The sequence below is a fragment of the Cucurbita moschata genome, unplaced genomic scaffold (assembly GCF_002738365.1).
Source record: "Cucurbita moschata cultivar Rifu unplaced genomic scaffold, Cmos_1.0 Cmo_Scf00034, whole genome shotgun sequence".
Taxonomy (NCBI): Eukaryota; Viridiplantae; Streptophyta; class Magnoliopsida; order Cucurbitales; family Cucurbitaceae; genus Cucurbita; species Cucurbita moschata.
Window position 1 is genome coordinate 2136800 of NW_019268550.1, and position 20407 is coordinate 2157206.

Sequence of the window (20407 nt, forward strand, 5' to 3'; positions counted from 1 at the left end):
TTTTTTTTTTTTTTTTTTTTTTTTTTTTTTTTTTTTTTTTTTTTGTGGATTTTCGATGTTTGATTCATTACGTCTCTTTTTTTGGTAATGAAATCCAGTATTTTCTATGATTTTTTCAGGCATCGGTGATAATTTGTATGGGTATTTCATCGGCTCAATCGTCTTTGAAGTCCAGACGCGTTTGATCACAAAATTTGTTCATGACTCCAAGGTACCTAATTATCGGCCCTAATCGTCTCGGAATTTTCTTTTTCTTGTTGGATTGGTGCGAGCCTTTGAAGATTCGCGAAGAAATTCGTAGAACTTCGCGATCTATCTTCTTTTGTTTATTTTTTGTTCCCTAAACTACGATATGGTTATGAACTGAGGGAGTATCTGGAATTTTTTATGAAGAAAATTTTGAGTTTATTAGCAGCATGTTCTTCGTGAGACTACTGGTAGGGCACTGATTTAGCAGTAAATGGATTGAACTGTTCGTTAATTAATTTTTTATGGTTCTTCTTACCGGCCTTGACATCTTTAAGCTTGATTGTTTCCCATATGTGGTGGTTTGTGTTCGTATGGATGATTTGAATCTGGATGTGAAGGAGGTAGGTTAATTGAAGAGAAAGCTCAGATTTACTGAACAAAATACCTTCACCGAAGTAAAGTTTTGCTTAAGGATGTTTTTCATTACTGTTTATTTTTGTTTCTGATTGATTCTTTTTTGAATCATGATCACTGACACGTTAATCTCGGTGTTATGAGTTTCGTTGAGCGATCATAGAATGCTTGGCTGTAGAGGGGAATATCTATGCTATCAGATTCTCTGCAGGAGTTTGAATAGGTGGATTAAGTTTATGTTTATGCTTAGTTGGATACCTTAGCTTTTAAACTCGAAGGTTATTTCTGGAGTTTCTTAATGTGGCTGGTGGGTACTCGGTAGACGTTGTACGTGTACCATATGTTTGAATGGGTGGGTACGACTTTCAACTATGGTTTTGTGGTTTGATGTCGAATTTAGGCTCCAAGGTTTTAGTAAGAGGAGATGTTTTTTTTCCCCTTCTTTTTACTGTCATTTGGTATTGTTCTGATATTCTGCAATGGGTTGCGTTTACTATTGGAAAAGTGGGCGCTCGGTCCTGCACCTGGGAGTTGTAATGGAATTATTCGTTCTCTGTTAGGAAAATTCGAACAAACATAAATAACGACGTCTGTTCTACCTTCTTATTCACTTCTTCTTCCTCAGATTAGAAAGGGAGTGTTGGTTAGTCGATAATTTTCCTTTGCCCTCGATATCTTCTATTTTCTGCTTTTATATTCCATCCGTTCAAATCCTCATCCAGAAGTTGAGTTTTGTTTTTGCTATTCGTTTCTGGTTTAGAGACAAGCATCATTCAATTCTTTATTTCCGAAAACTTTCTTTTTGGTGGAGCTATCATACTTGTCTTCGACATTTTTGTTACAAATAATAGATCTGCTTGCCCAGTTATCCCTTGATTTCTGTCCTGTTTTTTGCTATATTTTCCATCTCATTCACCCTTAGTTTTTTAGCAGTAGATGTGTGTTTGCCTCTACAGCTTAACTTTTATATGTTTATGAACTAATAACTTTTACAACAGACAATTTTACTTGACTTTAACATTTTAATCCGGGTTTATGGGCATTAATATTAGTTCTTAAAATGACTATGAGACCCCACATCAGTTGGAGAGGGGTACGAAACATTCATTATAAGGGTGTAGAAACTTCTCTCTAGCTGACTCATTTTAAAACCTTGAGGGAATCCCGAAAGGGAAAGTCCAAAAAGGACAATATCTGTTGGCGGTGGGCTTGGGTTGTTACAAATGGTATCAGAGCCAGACACTGGCGCTATGCCAGCGATTATGCTAGTGAGATCCCGCATCGGTTGGGGAGGGGAACGAAGCATTTCTTATAAGGGTATGGAAACTTCTCCCTAATAGACGCGTTTTAAAACCTTGAAGGGTAGCCTAGAACAAAAAGCTCAAAGAGAACAATATTTGCTAGCGGTGGGCTTTGGCTATTACACTGTTCCACTAAATTTTTCTAAATATCAAGTATATTATACAAGTTGTAGTTAATGAAATTCCAACTCAAATTTTACTACGTAAGCACCGGTAATTAAGTATTAAACTATTAGCCAGAAGTAGTTATTGATTTCAGACTTTACCATCTATATTCTTTAGGGTTGTTTGAAAGTTTTGAAATATAATGTTTCTTCTAACAATCTTCTCATTTATTGAAAAAATGCATTTGCATCAGTTAAATCGTCTTTCAGTCGTCTAGATATGAAATATTTTCCTTCTACTTCGGGAACGCCTGTCTCAGATATTAAATATTTTTTGACTTTCTAGACGTCAAATGTGAAGATATGCATTTTAATACTAAGTTGTCCAGTTTTCTCATAATGAATTTTTCTTCCTTTCATGAGCAGATAACTTTCCTATATCTTTTAATTTCATTATCAACATGAGGCAGAGAATACCACACACTAGTCCGATGGTCGATTTAGAAATGGACCGACTCGGTCAGAATTATTTTCATGCCGAGCCATCTGTCATTCTGCCAGGCATATCTAACCTCCCTCAGCATAGTATGCATTCCTTGGTTACAGCTTCAGGGAATGCACCGAATCCCGAGGCGCATTATCTTCCCGATCCTTATGATGGCTCAATGTTACATGGTTTAAATCAGTACAGTAGTGTTCAACATCATCATAGTTTAGGTTTAAGCACTCCAGCTCCTGGAAATTATTATTACTCTTATGTTACTCTGCCATCGAGTAACGGGTTATTACCTGCACCCCTAAATCATAACGTGAACGACCATTTGCCATCCTCTAGCAATTATGGGGTTATTCAAACTTCTTCTGATGGCTATGGTAGGAATTCGTATTCTGTAGATGAAGTTAGCGATCCACGCAAGAGAAAAATTACAGAAGGGATTCCTGGGAACGTTCAACACTTGAACGGTCTGGCCAGCTCTAGTTCTTCAGTGCATTTGTCGAATTCAAGGCATCCGGACGAGGTTGCTATGGTGGAAGCATCATCTTTCCCCTTGCCTCAGAGTAGATGGAGTGGACCTCGGAGTAGCGTTAGAGTTGGATCAAGTGGAACTAGGCATGACCCTGTTCTACCTCCAGACCACAATCTTTCAACTCTTGGAAATAATAGGGGTCAACACCTCCAGCCTGCAAATTCTACTTTCTGGTTAGACCAACACTTGCAGGCTAATTGTGGCAATGGAAGTGCTTCTTCTTGGAATCAGACGTCTACTGCACCGTTCATGCACGGTATCTTTTCTTATATCTATTTTTGGTTCTAATTACGACCCTGTCTGTGTTAATGTTAACAGCATTCTCAAACTACACCTCAACCTCCAATTGTTATGAACTTTAGGGATCATATATTGAAAAATTTACGTATCATGTGATGGCTTTTGATTGTGTAAATAATTGCTGGAACACTGAGCCAAGCTAAAATGGCATATGTATACATTACTGAATTGTGAAAAACCTCTCTTATGTAAGCCTTCTGTTATAATATTCGACAGGAACGAATACGAATGGAGGTTTGCTGGAAACCATGAACGTCGGCGTGCATAGATATCACGAAACAGCAGGGAACAGGAATTCTAGAAATATCCAACATCCTTCCATTAACCATGGCCACCACATTCACAATCACCCATCTGCAGTTGTGCAAAGAATTAGAGGCCACAATTTCCAGTCCTACCCACAAGTGACAGCAGCTTTATATGGATTTCCCTTGAATTCTTCATATGGAACTATGAATCCTCATAATCTGGAGATCGGGCGTAGGCAACCTGGAGTAGTTGCACCTACTGGTCATGGGCTGCACCGGCTTCCCCGAGCCGGTGTTGCTCCCGACACTACAACTAGACCTCATAACATTTCTCAGTTGAGATTCTTGCAGGCTGATGTAATACTTCTTCCCTCGTATAACACATTTTGCTTCTTAATAGCTTGTCTTTCTTTAGTCATTATTAGCTTATGAAATGAGCAAACTGGTACTTACAGGAAGTTGCATTACTGGAGATTCCAGACTTGTACGAAGTCGGAAATTCCATAGACCATCACAGGGACATGCGATTGGATATAGAGGATATGTCTTATGAGGTAAGTTATTGATCGTAATTTTCGACACACACTAAACACTTTGACACTTCATACTTGTTTCATCCTTATGCTAGAATTTAGATAAATTACTTGTTTCATCCGTAATGTTCTGAACTCAGAAAAATTGTTTGTTATTGTCTTTCAACTTTCAATTATTTGTTTTAGTTGTCAAACTTGACATGAATAGTAATTTAGTCGAGGCGAGTGCGTTGAAAACACTGGATCTTGTTTCTGAGCTGATAGAATGACTTGACATGAATAGTTAATTTAGTCGAGGCGAGTGCGTTGAAAACACTGGATCTTGTTTCTGAGCTGATAGAATGACTTGACATGAATAGTTAATTTAGTCGAGGCGAGTGCGTTGAAAACACTGGATCCTGTTTCTGAGCTGAGCTGCTAGAATGACTTGATTTGTTGATTTTATATGGAGATGGCATGGGTTTAATCAAACACAGGGATAACCAATCTATTGGTGGTTGTAATGATCTATATGAAGCAAGCATCGACTTACAAAAGGGCTTATGCAGGAACTTCTCGCTTTAGGAGAGCGAATCGGTAACGTCAGCACTGGATTAACAGAGGAAATCATCAAAACTCAATTAAAGACGAGAAGCTATGTAGCACCTACAATAGTTGTTAATCTGGAGGAGGACGAGGACGAGGACGAGCAGGGTTCAAGTTTAGATCAGGACGCGGATTACTGTATCATTTGCCAGGTAAAAGATTAAAGTCTCTTATCTTCTTTACATCTCTGGTTTTGAGTTTCATCTTGCAAGTTTGAAGATCCTCATTGGTTTTACAGGATCACTATAAGAACCGCGAGAAAGTTGGAACGCTCGATTGCGGGCACGAGTACCACGCAAGCTGCTTAAAGAAGTGGCTGCTTGTCAAGAACGTCTGTCCCATCTGCAAATCGGAAGCAGTGGCGACCGATCGGAAGGAACGATGACTATCAGAGCAGTTAAAATCAAGAACCTCTGTATGCTGTTCCTTACAACCCATCTATCTATCACTGCAGTTAGCTGATCTTTTGGCGACTTTTGTATATGAATTTGCATATAAATATATATATATATATATATGACTTAAAAAGTAAGTGTCCAGCTCATTTATTTGTTGGCTTCCAGAACATGGATCCTGTTGTATTTATAAAACTTTGTACAGACTTCTTTCTTTTATCATCTTCTGTACTGACTTGGTAATCAAGGCGCATTGTTCGACTATGTACATTCGATGAACTTCCGAGTCTTTGCATGATCACGTCATTGACCAGGTTTGAGATTTCATATCGGTTTGGGAGGGGAATGTACAAAACCCTCATAGCATGATCTCGGGAAAGTTGAATCAACTCTATAAATAAGATTCTTCGATTTCTTCCCGCCCAAATCCTCGGTTGTCTAATTCGTCCACTTCCTATTTAGACCCTGAAATTTCTTCTATTGTTCATCTCCGATCATATATTACTCTAAACAAAATTAAAATCAATTAACAAATTTAATGCATAATTGTATGATTTATTTGTGGGTTAGGTTTAATTAGGTTAAGAGACGTTTGAAACCTGATATAAATGCTTAGTGTTAAAAATTTGAATGATGGTAAATTGTGTTTATAACGAAATTTTAACCATTCCCACTTTAATTTTATTTCGACTCAATAATAAATCACTTCAATAATATTTATAAAAGATAAATATTCATAAATAAGTCGAAACAAATAGAGGAAGATAGTTACGTATAAAAATCATGCATTAAGTTTAGGGTACGAATTTATATTTTTACTAAAATATTATTTAAACTTTAATAAAAGAATATAATAATAAAAATATAAATGGTCATTTTTAGAATAAATTCGGAAATTTTAAAAAATAACTGAATTAAACAAATTGTTAATTTTAAATAAATGATATGTCCCAATCAGACATGGTCCCGTAGCTCAGTTGGTTAGAGCGTTGGTCTTATGAGCCGAAGGTCGCGGGTTCGAGCCCCGCCGGGACCAATATATATTACTGTTTATTACTATTAATTATTTTTGTACACGTGCCCACTTGCACTCTCGTCCTTTCTCCTTCAATAATTTAGGTAAGATTATATATCATTTTCTTTTCACCAATTAATGAAACAAACATTAGTTATCCTTTAATGCCTAAAATATTAATATTTTTTACTCGTTTTTTTTTTATATCTCAAATTAATCTGTAATTGTTCAATTAATATTATTTTTTTACAATAAATAAATAACAAATTCTCATGAAAAAAAAAAATAGAAACATGCTATAAAATTTTGTTCACAAAGTTAATTATTCGTTTGAGATTTTAGGTACTAAATACTATTTAAAATTTAATAAAACAATATAATAATTAAAATTGAAATATTTTATCTGATGAACCAATATCGAATAAGGTCCCGTAGCTCAGTTGGTTAGAGCGTTGGTCTTATGAGCCGAAGGTCGCGGGTTCGAGCCCCGCCGGGACCAATGTTATTATATATATATATATATATATATTTCTTTTTTTTATTTATTAAAAAATTAAAATTATTTTATTTCCACGCATTTAGCGGCAGCGCACAGTAGAAGGTTCAGTTCCAATGGCGACCTCTTTTCTCCTATCACTCTTCTTCCTCACTCCGCCATTGGAGAGGTGACCCTTCATCTTCCAGAGATGAAACAGCGGCTTCGTTTTGGTTGTGCTGTCATTTCTATAACCATGTTCATTGATGGTGCTACGCCTCCTCTCTCTGTTCCTCTTATTCCTTTTCTTGCCTTTTACTTAACCTTCTATTTCTACTCCTTCTCGCCCCTCCATGCCGGACGCTATCTGTTGCTTCTCCACTGGTAAGCTCTTGTTTCGTTTTTTAAGATTGTTTTGTCTTTTATCGTTCTACATTTTTTGTTCCATCCAATAGAGGAAGGGAAATCATCCGGTAAGCTTTTGTTGTTTTTTGTATTGCATTTCTTATTTATTACGGTTTCGATCAGTTCATGGTTATTTTTTTCTTCTGGCATTTGGATTGCGTGCATTGGTCACACTTCAGAAATCACATAATCTATTTGTTGTAATGTCTGCGAAGGATATGGATATGAACCTTTTGTACTTTTATGAACTTTTGTTTTTTGTTTCTCATTTTGATTAGCATTCGTTTTTGTTTATCTCTGTGCACCGTACTTCGAATCTTACATTGCAAACCCTCTATGAAGTATGAACGCAATGGAGGATTAATGGTGATGATGAGAAGGATCTATTTGTTTTGGTTGTGAATTAGTTTTAGGTTTTGTAACAATTATCTTGATTTGTCTGGTGGTTCACGGGTTTTTCTGCATTCATGCCCTGTTTACTCTCCAGTAGAGCATATAATCTATTTGATTAAATTTCTGTGATGAGTAGGAGTATGAGACTCTAATCTGTGCACTTTGCATTTTCCATTTTGATTAGCATTCTGGTTGGATACGGATGAGTCCAGCAAGTTGTTTTTGGACAATATTCAATCAACGGAAGGTGAAACATGTTTCAAGCAATGGAGAACAGGTAAGCTTTCTCTTTCATTTGTTCTCTCTTGAAGATATGAATTAAGGCTATAGTAACAGTCTTTTCATCGTTCTCTATTTCTTCATGCATGTTTGTATATTGCAATGTTTTATATATATTTTTTTTGTTGGGAACTTAGCAGGAACCTCATTATTTGGGCATAAAAAAGGGAATTGATTAGGTTGGTTGTGAAGATTACTCAGTTCAATAATTTTTTGGCTTTTAGTCTTGTATTTTGTGCGTCGTCTCTGGTTACGAACTTCTGCTGAAGTACAGAACCAGGAGAAACTTATTCAAATTTAAATTTAACGTTTGATTTCTCTACCTAATATTTGGAGGTATAAGCTTCCTAATTTATTGATTATTGCTTGGAGTTTTACCTTGTTCATCATATCACTGAAATATTTGTTTCTCATAAAAAAAATCACATCAGTTATTGTGGTAGTTTGTTAAAGCTTTATCTGTCTCTTGCTTTCCTTTTGAATGAACCTCTCATGAGAACAAATTGAGATTGAAAAATTATTTTTCTAAACAAAAACTTAGTGAAATATGATGTCTCTGTTATTATCGAATTCTTAACTCGCTTCTCCATTTCCCCACTTATGCTCCTCTTCAAATAACTACATTTGCACTTGTTCTTATCAAAATTTCAGTTATTGTAAGTTGCTCTGTCTTGTTCATGGGTCAGGTACACGGAAAGACAGGAAAATCCAATGGTTCCCCTAATGGGAAGAGTGAAGATTTAGCTGCAACTCGAATTCAAAATGCATTTCGCTCATTTACGGTATATTGAATGTGCTTAATAATTTGTTACCTATCTATTTTGCTTTCTTCTCACACTGATGATCGATTGAGCTGCTTCCCGTAGCTTTACCATGTTGCTTTATTTCCAGCTCCCTTGGATCCAATTTGTTGGCTAACTTATGCCCCTACAATAAATTATAAACGCTGGAGCTGCTTCTTCAGAGATCAGAATCAGTGATTCGTATACTGTCTTTTGGTTATTCTTCAATGGCGTTGTTTTAAATGTTATTCCCATTTCCCAGTTCATGGTTTTTGATTAACCGATGGAATAAGGAAGAGCAATCCAAACAATATCAGCAACAAGAACGAAGTCATAATCTTCTTGTATCTCGTGAACTAACTAACAAAGAATCTCGAATCCAACTACTTTGGTTCTGATTCATAATAACTTTTTATTGAGGCTTGCCTTCACTCGACTTAGATATTATTGTTTGTGATGCTGAAACAACGTCTTTACATTCCAGGCATATTTAGAGTTCAGTTTTTTCCAGATTCATATCTAAAAATGAGTTCTTCAGGTATTATCTTGTCATTTTGTGCCTTTGTTGGCCACAATACTTGTGATTGCCTAACCTATAATTTTGTATGATGCTGATGCGGTCAACATTTATACTAACCAAAGAAGATTCCAACATTACCTATGATCTATTTGTTATACAGACATGTACCTCGATGGTAATAACAAATGAATCGATCATTTTTTATGAGATGGTTTAATCTTTTGTCTTCCAGGCCAGAAAGATTGTACATGATTCGAAAGGGCCAGAGAGGTGCCAGGTTCTAATTCAAGGTGAAACGGCTACAAAACAAGTGTTAAGCTTCATTCATTCATGGAGCAGAATGCAGCAAGAAATTAGAACACGTAGACTCTGTATGGTCACAGAATATCGAGTCAAACAAAAGAAACAGGAAAATCAGCTGAAGCTTGAGGCTAAAATTCATGAACTTGAAGTAAGTGCCATTAACTGTCTTCCATGAATTTTTTAATATTCTGATTGAGTACTCATTTTCTACTGGGAAAGTTGAACAAAATCCTTTCGGGTTTGTTCGAATCTTAGGAGATCAGCGTTATCATTGCTTTGGTTGCTGCTTAAAACGGTCATGCTTACATAGGAATTGTATGGGAAATAGCATAGTTATGAAATATTCTGTTTGTTAACTCACCTATATTTTATTTTGTTTACTCATTTATAATCCACTGCTTAATAGCGATTAAAGAAAATCAGGGGATTCTTTTTAATATCTACTTCAACAATCTAGGATCCATAAAATCTTTCCAAATTAGTCGTTTTTAGCCATTTTATATAATATTTTACTGTTGAGCTATTTTTAAAATATTATTTAAAATTTTTTAAATTTTCATTTGGTACTCTTTTTATTTCATTATTTGTTTTTATTTTTTAAATAAGCTTGCATGGTCACCTTTTTTAACGTTTAATTTTTCTGTTTAAAATCTTAGTCAAAATTTGAAATCTAATTAATGACTTAAAGAACATGTTTCTTCTGATTACAGTTATCATTCTTCCACTCTCCAGGGAGAAAATTTTAGGGTTTCTTTCAAGTACTTGATTTGTAGCTGAAGAGTATCGTTTATCTTGACTCAATTGTCAATTTACTAAAGACATAACATTATCTGTTGTGTGATGCTCAACCATCACAGGTAGAATGGTGCGGTGGATCTGAAACAAAGGAGGAAATACTTTTCAAGATTCAGCATCGAGAAGAAGCTGCTGTGAGAAGGGAGCGTGCTATGGCGTATGCATTCTCTCATCAGGTATGCTTCATCAATCACACATGGGCCTGAATTGAATTATACTCATTCAGTTATAGAAAGTTGAAACCTAACGTTTATACATATACTAGAAAAATGAAGAAAACAATAGATTTAACGAATTGGTTCTTAACATTTGCTCATCATTTGTTCTTTACAATATTATTTTTTCTTTCATTGAAAATAGTTAAGACACTTGAAAATATTGAAATACTAGTCAACCGTAGTAATTTTCCTAACTTCATCATATTCACTTGGTCAAAACATATATTTTCAATTCAGAGGTTAGAAGTCTGAATCTCTAATCTCATATATCTCAACTAAGACATGCATTTAACAAAAATTTAAAAGTTTGAATTTCTCACTAACTTGCCAAACAAGTTAATTATTAATTTTTAAGTAGTGAGTGGTTTTGAATCATAAATCATTAATGAACTTTAAACCCTATTTAATACATTATTCAATGTCTTTGGGTGGTAAAAGATTGCTTAGTTGTAATCTGACCTTAGAAAAAACTTTTCTCGGATTTAAATTTTATATTGGTCCAAAAAGTTGAACCCTCATTTTCCTTTGGCTCTTGTATCTTCTATTTTTCTGGGATAATTTCCAATTTTTCATAAATACTTATAGTTTGTTTTGGGGCTCATTGTTAAATATTTTGCATTGTATTTAATAAAACTCACAAGCCACATGTTTTGAATTTAATGCTAGACTGGAGAAATGACCTAAAACGCAAGTCTATATGGTATTAAGCAAATTTTTTTATAAAAATATTTAAAGTATTTGATGATAAAGATCAAAATTAACCTTCTAACTTGGTACTGAACAAAACATTAAAAAGTTTGAGGACCAAGATAAAATAAGGAAGAAAGTTGAGAGATAATATTCAATGAATTAAATCACTAATTGACTTTACTTATCTCATATTAAATGTTTGTTTATTGACAAGATTTCTTAACGGAACTTTACTCTTAAATTATTGCGTGCTCAAATTATTATATCATTAAAGAATTGTCTCGTCTTAGATCACTACTCACTTATTTTTCTGTCTCTTTCATATAAACTGTAGCACTCATTACTATTATCTTGAATTAAATCACTAAGCTGTTTTTCCTTTTTGATTGACATGAGTATGCTTACTTTTGGCCATTTTTTAATTTGTACGAAACCATTTCGCTTATATCCTTTTTTATTATGAAAATTAAACACAATGATGAGTGAAAACACATCAAACAGCCAAATGTACCTATTTATTACCAATTATGAAGCAAACTGAGCAAATAAATCAATGCTGAGAAGATCAAAATCAGTTGGTAAAGAGGGTATATTTTATACCTGTTGACAAATAAGAGTTCTTTATCAGCATGAAATCAGTTCCTGTTTTTGTCTGCAAATAACAAAGCCTTTAAAGGAAAATTGTGACTTTTCTGTTATGTCATTTAATGGTGAACCCCATCTGCAGTGGAGGGCCAATTCCATCTTAGATCTAAATCCGGCTTCATACAGCCTTGACAAAGAGAACTGGGGTTGGAGCTGGAAGGAGAGGTGGATTGCTGCTCGGCCATGGGAGATCCGAGCTAATACACATCCCACCATTCCAAAGAAGGTCCAGACGAAGCAAAGAAGCAAACTCAATGAAATAACATATCAACCGGGGTCTAAGGTCTCAACCTCAGCCAATCATTCTTTGTCAAACAAGGGGAGTTCAAAGGCTAGAAATTCATATATGCCCAAATGAAACAAGCTACAAGAAGCTGAAGGCCTTTTCCATATATAATCAGTCAACCCACAAACCACTGCTGACAAATTCAGTGAAATGAATTTGGTAGTTCTCACTATAATTTCACTCGGCTTGCTTTGTAGTGTGAATCTCTATTATTCTTCCCAATAACAGAGAAGACTTCATATTTTCCGTGAAAAAAACATGCTTAATGTTCCATCATTTTCTTCCGCTAGGCATTTCCTTGATTATAGTTTGCTATTCTCAAGAAAAAAGATACAAGGTTCATGATCTAAGAGGTCTCATTTGCTCTTTCCTTGCTCTGTATGGACTGAATTAAAGAAGCACCAATTAAAGCAGGGCATTGTCACTATCTCCACATGAGACAATTTTATTATCCAAGAGACTGCAGTAGAGAAGAAAGAGGGAGAGAGACATTCCAGCTAGATTGTGGAATTTACAGGGTTGGGGACCATAGGCAGATGATGAAACAAAATAATTAGGTGGTATCCATCTGTATATGCTTCTATATTTGAGCATTTTTGTGTTCATGCCCTTCTTTCTTGGCTGTTCAGTAGATTTACTCCACTCTACCCACTTGGTCACCGGTCGCCCTATCTATCACATTCATATTGAATATGGAGCAACATTTCAGATTCCTCTACCTCAGGATCTTATTGAGTTCTAATCATTTCCCAAACATTGCTTCAGAAGGAAATACTATCCCTTATACCAAGACTGAAAAAACAGGAATCCAATTCTAGTAGTTTGGGCACAACCAGACCCCTAGATCGGTGGTAAGCTCCACCTTTTGGTTCAGATAAGAACAGAAACTTAGTTTCAACAGGTTTATATGAATCGGGCTTCTTGTGCTTTCCTTTTCATACTAGAATTCAGATTCTAAGTTTATCATGCAAGGAAGCTTAAAGGAAAGCTACAACGCACTGCTGGGCCAATTTTGTGATCAAATTTTCTGAATTTGACGCTCAGGATTAGGAGGCAGAACTTTGGACTTACTGAATTTTTTAGTTACAAAACTTGCTATTATCTACTCTTCTTGGAAAATGACTTGTCATTTGCTTATATGCGATTTATCCTTATAATTCTTTCTGCAGGTTCGAAGGAAAATGCTGATGGAAACAGCTTTCTCTTGGAATTCACTCAAGCAAACACCATAGATGCAGGAAATAGCAATTAGCTTATGCAATCTAGACTTAGCTCCTTTCACCAGGTATAAGATACCAACTACTTCTATCGTTTTCAGAACAAGAAAGCATCCACCATCTTTAACCCAAGTTTATCAGCGGGTAGAGCAGAATTATAACAATTCCACTCTTTTCCCAAGGGTTGTTCCTCATATTTTGAATAGCCAAGGTCTTTTGGTCTAGGACACTAAAGAGTTTCAATTGGTAATACATACGAGGCTTAAGTTTTTTTTGGTCAACTAGGAATCTTGTCTGACCCCGAGCAAGGGCCTAATTCACGTACATAAAAGGAAGGGCAGGGTAGGTCTTTCACTCTTTCTTTTTTTTTTAGTCAATAGATGAGTGGAGCATAAGGTCAAGACATGCCTATAACTTACAAATTTCTAGCCTTTTGCCATAGAATTTTGCTGTTATACATAGAATTCAGGGGACCATACCACAAACAGGCTCAGTTTCTAGCTTAGAAGGGGAAAGTAAAACATTCCAAAGAAACTAAAATTGAAATATTGATTAAAAAGAAGTAATCAGAACAATGAAAGTTTTGCTACAGAAACAAATAAGATAGACAGTTCCATCGAAGGATTCGTCAAAGATTAGACCTAAGAGTTCTTTCATTATTATTGTTATTTGGCAGCATGAAATAACACAAACAACTGGCAGAAGCTAAATAAACCATGGACTATAAGACCTGAAAAAGTACTCAGAATCACTACTTCCATGGTAAAGGCCTTGAAACAAAACGACCCAAAATTCTGCCCTCTTGAGTACCATGCGGTGTCTTAACGCTGGTGCTGCTAACCTTGTCTTTGTAGTTGAGGATGCACACCTGCAATAACATAACGTCTGAAGTAGGAGAGAAGCTGAGGTTAGAACAATTGTGTTGAGGATCAGATAAACTTGAGAACTGGGTATTGAAATTAGGACCTGTGAAAGGGAAAATCTTGGGATTTTGATCAAATCAATGGCGAGAATCAGAGGAAGCAGAGGATGGCTTGTCTGAAATGCCATCGTGCTCCTCCTCACCCTGAATTCGCGTTGGAATGTGAAACCCGGAGAACCCGCCTGTGGCGAATCCTAAACCTGTGTAGGAAGATTGGTGGATTGATGGTGGTATTTGATGTTGTTGATGATCAGTGGCTGTAAGTGATGGGTCAATCCAAGCGCGAATTGAAGGTGTGTGACTGGACTGAAGGGGTCCCCTCTGAGAAAAAAACTGGTTTTCTCCAATTAATGGCTGCATGAGTTGCGAAGGTAACAGCGCAGTTGGTAACTGCGGCGAGTTGAAGACATATCCTGTACTCCTAATCCCAGCTCCGCCATGACTAGTGCCGCCGCCGCTACCAGTTTCTGCACCAGATGCGTTCCAAGTTATCCTCGGGAACCGGCTAATCTCCCCCGGGTTGAGGTTGTGCTCAGACCAACCAGCAGTGGTCACATCAAACCCACTTAAGGGGGAGGTACCGGAAAATAGGACGTGTTCATTCTGATGTCCTTGACTCTGGTGCTGAGCATGATGCCGGTGAATAGCTTTTGGGTCTTGAAAAGACTGCAAAGAAAGCCTCAGATCTTGGTTCTGGCTACTCGTCCTGGAAAGCAAATCTTGTGGATAATTCTGGAATTGAATTGACGATGAACTCGTCTCCGTCGCCGTGCCTATAGGGAAGAACGACTTGATGGTATCGGCAATGGAGTCCGAGTCCAGCGACGGTGGGAGAAAGCTCGAGGTGCTGCTATTTGGGCCTTCCCCCATTCGGGTATGCTGCAAGTTTTGCCGAGGAAACTCCGAAACTCTGCTGTCGCTTCCCACCACCGTCGCTCTCCGGTTACCGGTTGAATTGAGAACATCGCGTTGGACAGAAAGTAAGTTACCATTCACATCGTTCAGACTCTGCTGCTCCTGCCGCTGTGTGGATGCGTTTGCTGTGCTCGGATGCCAAGCAGGGAGCTCGGCGAGCTCATCAATGGCGGCCTTGGCCTTTTTCATTAGCCAGTCTACAGCTTTACTGGGTCGGTCATATCCGAGGCGGTCTTGGACGTCGTAGAACTGGATGGCGGTATGAGCAGAGAGGCGAACACGGCGGTCTCTTGGACCTTTAGCTGTACAAACTTTGCTGTGACGATCTTTCCTTCCAGTGGAACGAACAATGTGTCCACCTTGAACCTCCATAATCTCCCCACCGCCGCCGCCGCCGCGGCCAGTTCTCATCCCCAACCTTGACGACGTCGATGTTTGGCGGTGGCTCTCTTCCATTTTTCTCGCATATTCGATGCTCTGGTCTGCGAAAGTGGAAGAAGAGGCGGCAGAGGCCGCCACCGGATGAGGTGGAGGAAGGTGAAAGTACGAGCGTTCCTTGGAGGCTTCCTGGTGGTGGGGTTGTTGTTGTTCTGACTGTAAATCTAAAGCTGCGTAGTAATTGCTCAGATTTTGGTCTTGGTGAGCGTTTTGAAGAAAAAGATGCTGATTCTGGTGCGCATTGAAAGGCTGTGGTTGCTGCTGCTGATGGTGGTGGTGTTGGCGGTGGTGGGGCGGAGAATCTTGGTCGTCTTCCTCTGCTTTTCCGTCTACATGCCTCGAATTTAGAATCTGGTTTTGATGCTGATGATGATGATGGCGACTTCCTTGAGGATCCAGACTCGGATTGTTTTGCTTTTCTTCTTCCAGCTTTAAATGGGTACTGCTTTTTCCTAATCTTAATGGCTTCTTCTATCTTCCTCTCTCCCTCCTCCCTCCTCCTCCTGCCATTGCTGCTGCTGCTGCTGCTGCCACCACTCTGCAACCTGCTGCTTCTGCCGCTGCCGCCTCGTCTGCCTCTCCCAAAAAGCTCTGCCATTCATCTTTTTCAGTTTTCACTTCCATCCCCCCACCTCCACCAGAAGCCTAAACCCAGTTCCAACTCCACAGCCTAACCCATCTCTCTCTCTCTCCCTCTCTCTCCCTCTCTCTCTGTTTCAGCACAGCTTTTGAGAGAGCTATGTCTCTTTATGTGATAGATACCCACTTGACCAGGGAAACCCCAGATCACTTTACGGAACCACCCTCCTCCCAATTCCCTTTCTACATGGACATTTGTAGAGAGAGAAAGTGTGTCTGGCTCTGGCTCTGGCTCTGGCTATGGGCTATGGCCACGGAAAATGAATGGAACAGTACATCACCAAGTGCTCTGCTATAAAGGAGAAAACGAGAGAGAGGTCTTTAATGGCGGTAGCAGCCGGCAGTGACCACCAGTGGCAACTTAGCCTACTATACTATCCTGCTCGTAAATAAGATTTCCAAGATCTCTGCCCAATATCATTACTGAATTTGCTGTGATACTCTGTACTATTGTACTCCCCTCCTCCTCCCAATAGATTGTTTTCTCCAAAATCTTCCCTTTTTTTCTATTCAATTATTGGTTTATTTTGCTGTCTAATGCCTTCACTTTTTCCCTTCTGTTTTTCTTATGCCTCTCTCACATTAGATCTTCAAGTTAAATTCTAACTTCAAAAGGGGTTAATAATTGATAGGAACATTTCAGTTCTCACGTGGGTTTCTTCACAAGTGGAGAATAATTAGTTCAAGTTGGGTTTGGAATAACCTTTCTATTTTTCCTTTGTACCTTTATGTTCTATCCAAACTATCATATACAATTGGTTTGATTCATTGCCTTAATTTTCAACCATGTGTAGGTATGCATTCAGATATGTTACTTGGTCCTATGATTTGACTAACAATGTAGCCTAACTTTAGCATGTAATAATTTAAGCTTCTTTTGATAATTATTTTAGTTTACGTGGGAGAGTTATTATTATCTATAGTTGGCCTCCATGCTAGTTCTTATTTTCTTGAAACTAAGTTCTATGTGTTCGTGGGGGAGTTATTATCTATCGTTGACCTCTATGGTATTCTTATTTTCTTGAAACTTAAGTTTTCTGTGTTCGTGGGGGAGTTATTATTTACCGTTGGCCTCTATGCTAGTTCTTATTTTCTTGAAACTTAAGTTCTCTGTGTTCGTGGGGGAGTTATTATCTATCGTTAGCCTCTATGCTAATTCTTATTTTCTTGAAACTCAAGTTCTCTGTGTTCGTGGGGGAGTTGTTATCTATTGTTAGCCTCTATGCTAGTTATTATTTTCTTGAAACTTAAGTTCTCTATGTTTGTAGGAGAGTTATTATTTATGGTTTGCCTCTATAGTCGAATCAGTCCGGGATTGAGAGAACAACCCACTCTTTTTTTGATTCGTATGCATAGTTCTTTTTGTAGGGGTCTTGATACATGTGTATATATATATATATATATATATATATATATATATTAACAAAAGATTAAAGAAGAGGCCCATAATAGGATTTATTTTTATATTTAAAAAAAATAAAGTTGATGAAATTTCCGAAAATGGGACGACAATCAAGCTCCCATTTGTGTCGTTGTACGCATCATTTCAAGTTCCCAAATCTTACTGTCTTGAAATTGACACTCCAAATCAACACCCAATAAATGATAACTTTTGTGTAATACTCAATTTACTTTCCCTATAATTGGACAATTAACATTTATAGATATTCACTAATATTACTCCATTTTTTTTATCATGACTAATTTCATCAGGGTTAATTATATGTATTTTAATATCATATAATTAACGAACTGAGGATTTATACACGACACCAGACGAATTTGATATGAAAAAGAAATGTTGAAGTGTGTAAAAAATGAAAGATGGCATTAGAGATCTACCTCGTGTCCAAAAAAATAATATATGCTGACAGTGGATTTGAGCTGTTACAAATAGTATCAGAATCAATTACTAGATGAAAAGAGACACTGGTCGAAGTAGGGCTAGACCCTCTTCACAATATATGCCTTTTAAAACCTGGAGGGGAAGCCCGTAAAGGAAAACTCAAAGAGGACAATTTCTGTTAACGGTAGACTTATACTATTAAAAATTATATCAGAGCCAGACACGAGGTAGTGTGCTAGCAAGAACGTTAGGATTTGGAGGGGTGGATTGTAAAAACTACTATCTAACAGATGCGTTTTAAAACTTTGAGGAGAAACCTAAAAGCGAGTGTTACCATTGCTTTCTTTTAGAATTGGATTATTTAATGAGATTAAAAATAAATTTATAAAAATATAGAAAAATAATATTAATAAAGATATTTATTGATTTTTTAAATAATTTTTTAAAGTAATATATATATAATTAAAATTAATTTGGTAAGGATTGGATATGGCATCAAGCATTGTCCAGTCCCTTTCCTCTCTTCCTTTTTACCTTTTATTTTATTTTAATTTTTATTTTAAATTAACTATTTTTCATCATTTTGATAAAAAAAAAAAAAGTATTTATTTATTTATTGAATATTAAATTTTTGTGGGTATTTTTCACTAATTATTTCAGTAAATTTATCATTTTTTTTCCAAAACCAATATATTTACATTTTTATAACCTAAAAATAAAAAATAAAAAACTAAAACTGTTAAATAATTCCACGTTAATTTAATTTTAAATCTCAAATTTAAAGTTTAGAGTTAAATTTGACATATTTAATTTTTAATTAAAAATTTCTTAATTATTTAAGTTCTATATAACCTCTCCATTTTGTAAATTAATTAATTAATTAATTCTAATAATTTAAGTGAAGGGCCACACAAGTTATTGTTTGATAATTATTTATTTGGCCCCACATAATTATTTGTACCCATTTGTAAATATTATTTTTAAAATTTGTCCCTTTAAATAGATATTAAATAAAAAAACAATTTCCATTCGATTTAAAATACTATTTTCATTCTTATCTCTTAAATTTGTCCCTTTCTATAAAATTTGTTAGTACTTATCTAATTTTAAAACATTTATTTTGATCCTATATTTCTATTAATGGATATTCCGTAAATAATTCAAAATTTAATATTTTTCAATTTAAATTTTAAAAATTGATTTAAAAAAAAAAAAAAGAAATCTTAAATTTTTAAATAATTAGAAAGAAAAATGTATAGAAATTATGAATAGAGGTTTCAAAAATTATGGTCTAATTTTTAATTTTTAAACGTAGAAAATAAAAAATAAGTATCATTCATGCGACCGATGTGATGTTATTATAGACAATAATTTATATTTTAAAAAAATTGAAAAAAAGTGATAAATTTGTAGCTATCGAACAGATCTTAACGATTTATTTAATTACGTGTTCTTTAACGCAAATAATTCTTTGAAAATAAATAATTTTGAAAATTATTGAATTTAAAGAGAAATATAAGAGTAAAGAACAGGTTAAAAGGGCATGTGAAGAGTACAAGAGCTTAGTGGTATGTTGCTATCAATGTGGGACTTTGACACATAATCAAATGACCTTTTTACCCTTCTTTTTCTACCATTTTCACTTTCTTTACCCCTCCCTTCAATATTATCCTTTGATTTTTTTTTTATTAATTTAAATTCATTTTGAAAATTTAATTAAAAATAAATAAACATAATAAATATAATATAAAATTCCATACATTATTTTCACACACTTAACTATTTATTTGATAAAATTTTAATTATAAAAATGATTTTTTTAATTTAATATTAAATAAATAATTTTTAAATGCATTAATGTGACTTATTTTATTTTATTTTATTTAATACCTCTTTTAAATTCTTTTCTTTGTAATAAATGTTTTTTAAAATAATTAATTAGTTGTTGGGTGTAAATGTAAATAGCCATTAAAAACCAAACGGTGGGCTATATTAATATGTGGGGTATTGTTGGAAATTGACTTTTTTAATTTTTTTTAAATTATTATTTTTCATTAAAATTATTAAATATAAAAATTTAATTTTAGCAGAAAACTTCATTTGGGCCTTGGCGATCATAAGTCCAAGAGTAAGTGGGCCAGTTCGAATTCAGCCCAACCCATTAAAGGCCCATATTGCATATCCTTATCCAATATTTATTTATTTATTTTAAAATCCTCCCTTTTCTTAATTGAGCTAAGCTCGAGTCAGGTACCTTCCGTTTAGAAAAAAAAAAGAAGCATGGTCGGAGAGGTGAACGAAACATCTCTTATAAGAGTGTGAAAATCTCTCCCTAGTAGAAGTGTTTTAAAATCATGAGGCTGATCACGATATGTAACGGGTCAAAGTGGACAATATGTACTGATGAGCTTGGACTGTTACAAATGGTACCATAGCCAGACACTAGGTGGTGTGCTCATGAGGATGCTGGCCCCAAGAGATTGGATTATGAGATCTCATATTAGTTGGAGAGTGGAATGAGACAATC

The 20407-nt window shown here is 35.7% G+C and overlaps 3 protein-coding genes, 1 long non-coding RNA gene and 2 other non-coding genes across 8 annotated transcripts in view; 4 read left to right on the forward strand and 2 right to left on the reverse strand.

The window, feature by feature from the left end:
* Positions 1-5376, forward strand: part of LOC111430591 (probable E3 ubiquitin-protein ligase ZFP1) — a 6218-nt gene extending 842 nt beyond the window's left edge. For both annotated transcript variants that reach the window (XM_023066880.1, XM_023066881.1), the window contains exons 2-7: positions 120-211; positions 2435-3292; positions 3553-3941; positions 4040-4138; positions 4666-4854; positions 4941-5376. In XM_023066880.1, coding sequence (XP_022922648.1) covers positions 2470-3292; positions 3553-3941; positions 4040-4138; positions 4666-4854; positions 4941-5087 — 1647 coding nt within the window. In that variant the 5' untranslated portion in view covers positions 120-211; positions 2435-2469 and the 3' untranslated portion in view covers positions 5088-5376. The remainder of the gene's footprint in view (positions 1-119; positions 212-2434; positions 3293-3552; positions 3942-4039; positions 4139-4665; positions 4855-4940) is intronic.
* Positions 1994-20375, reverse strand: LOC111430595. Its single transcript, XR_002708338.1, has 3 exons — positions 20296-20375; positions 10259-10266; positions 1994-2014 (listed from the first exon to the last, which is right to left on the reverse strand). It is a non-coding gene; the product is annotated as an uncharacterized LOC111430595 (long non-coding RNA).
* Positions 6060-6133, forward strand: TRNAI-UAU. The gene has a single exon. It is a non-coding gene; the product is annotated as a tRNA-Ile (tRNA).
* TRNAI-UAU lies at positions 6538-6611 on the forward strand. The gene has a single exon. It is a non-coding gene; the product is annotated as a tRNA-Ile (tRNA).
* LOC111430594 (protein IQ-DOMAIN 1-like) lies at positions 6731-12253 on the forward strand. 2 transcript variants are annotated; one of them, XM_023066883.1, is made up of 6 exons: positions 6731-6971; positions 7570-7662; positions 8351-8446; positions 9199-9417; positions 10127-10240; positions 11700-12253. In XM_023066883.1, the coding sequence occupies exons 2-6, from the start codon at positions 7588-7590 to the stop codon at positions 11973-11975; spliced, it is 780 nt and encodes a 259-aa protein (XP_022922651.1). In that variant the 5' UTR covers positions 6731-6971; positions 7570-7587; the 3' UTR covers positions 11976-12253. The 2 variants fall into 2 exon arrangements, with proteins under 2 accessions (XP_022922651.1, XP_022922652.1); XM_023066884.1 differs by lacking the exon at positions 6731-6971 and adding an exon at positions 6978-7060.
* On the reverse strand, positions 13646-16613 carry LOC111430592 (transcription factor TCP4). The gene is made up of 2 exons (XM_023066882.1): positions 14087-16613; positions 13646-14005 (listed from the first exon to the last, which is right to left on the reverse strand). The coding sequence occupies exon 1, from the start codon at positions 15411-15413 to the stop codon at positions 14121-14123; it is 1293 nt and encodes a 430-aa protein (XP_022922650.1). The 5' UTR covers positions 15414-16613; the 3' UTR covers positions 13646-14005; positions 14087-14120.
* Positions 20376-20407: the final 32 nt, after the last annotated feature.

What these genes read in the sequence shown, in the direction of transcription:
- LOC111430594 (XM_023066883.1), top strand. Translation starts at nt 7,588, where the DNA reads ATGAGTCCAGCAAGTTGTTTTTGGACAATATTCAATCAACGGAAGGTG. An exon ending in TTTCAAGCAATGGAGAACAG is followed by an intron (nt 7,663 to 8,350) that starts GTAAGCTTTCTC and finishes TTCATGGGTCAG; the next exon opens with GTACACGGAAAGACAGGAAA. An exon ending in CGTATGCATTCTCTCATCAG is followed by an intron (nt 10,241 to 11,699) that starts GTATGCTTCATC and finishes CCCCATCTGCAG; the next exon opens with TGGAGGGCCAATTCCATCTT.
- LOC111430592 (XM_023066882.1), bottom strand. Translation starts at nt 15,413, where the DNA reads ATGGAAGAGAGCCACCGCCAAACATCGACGTCGTCAAGGTTGGGGATG.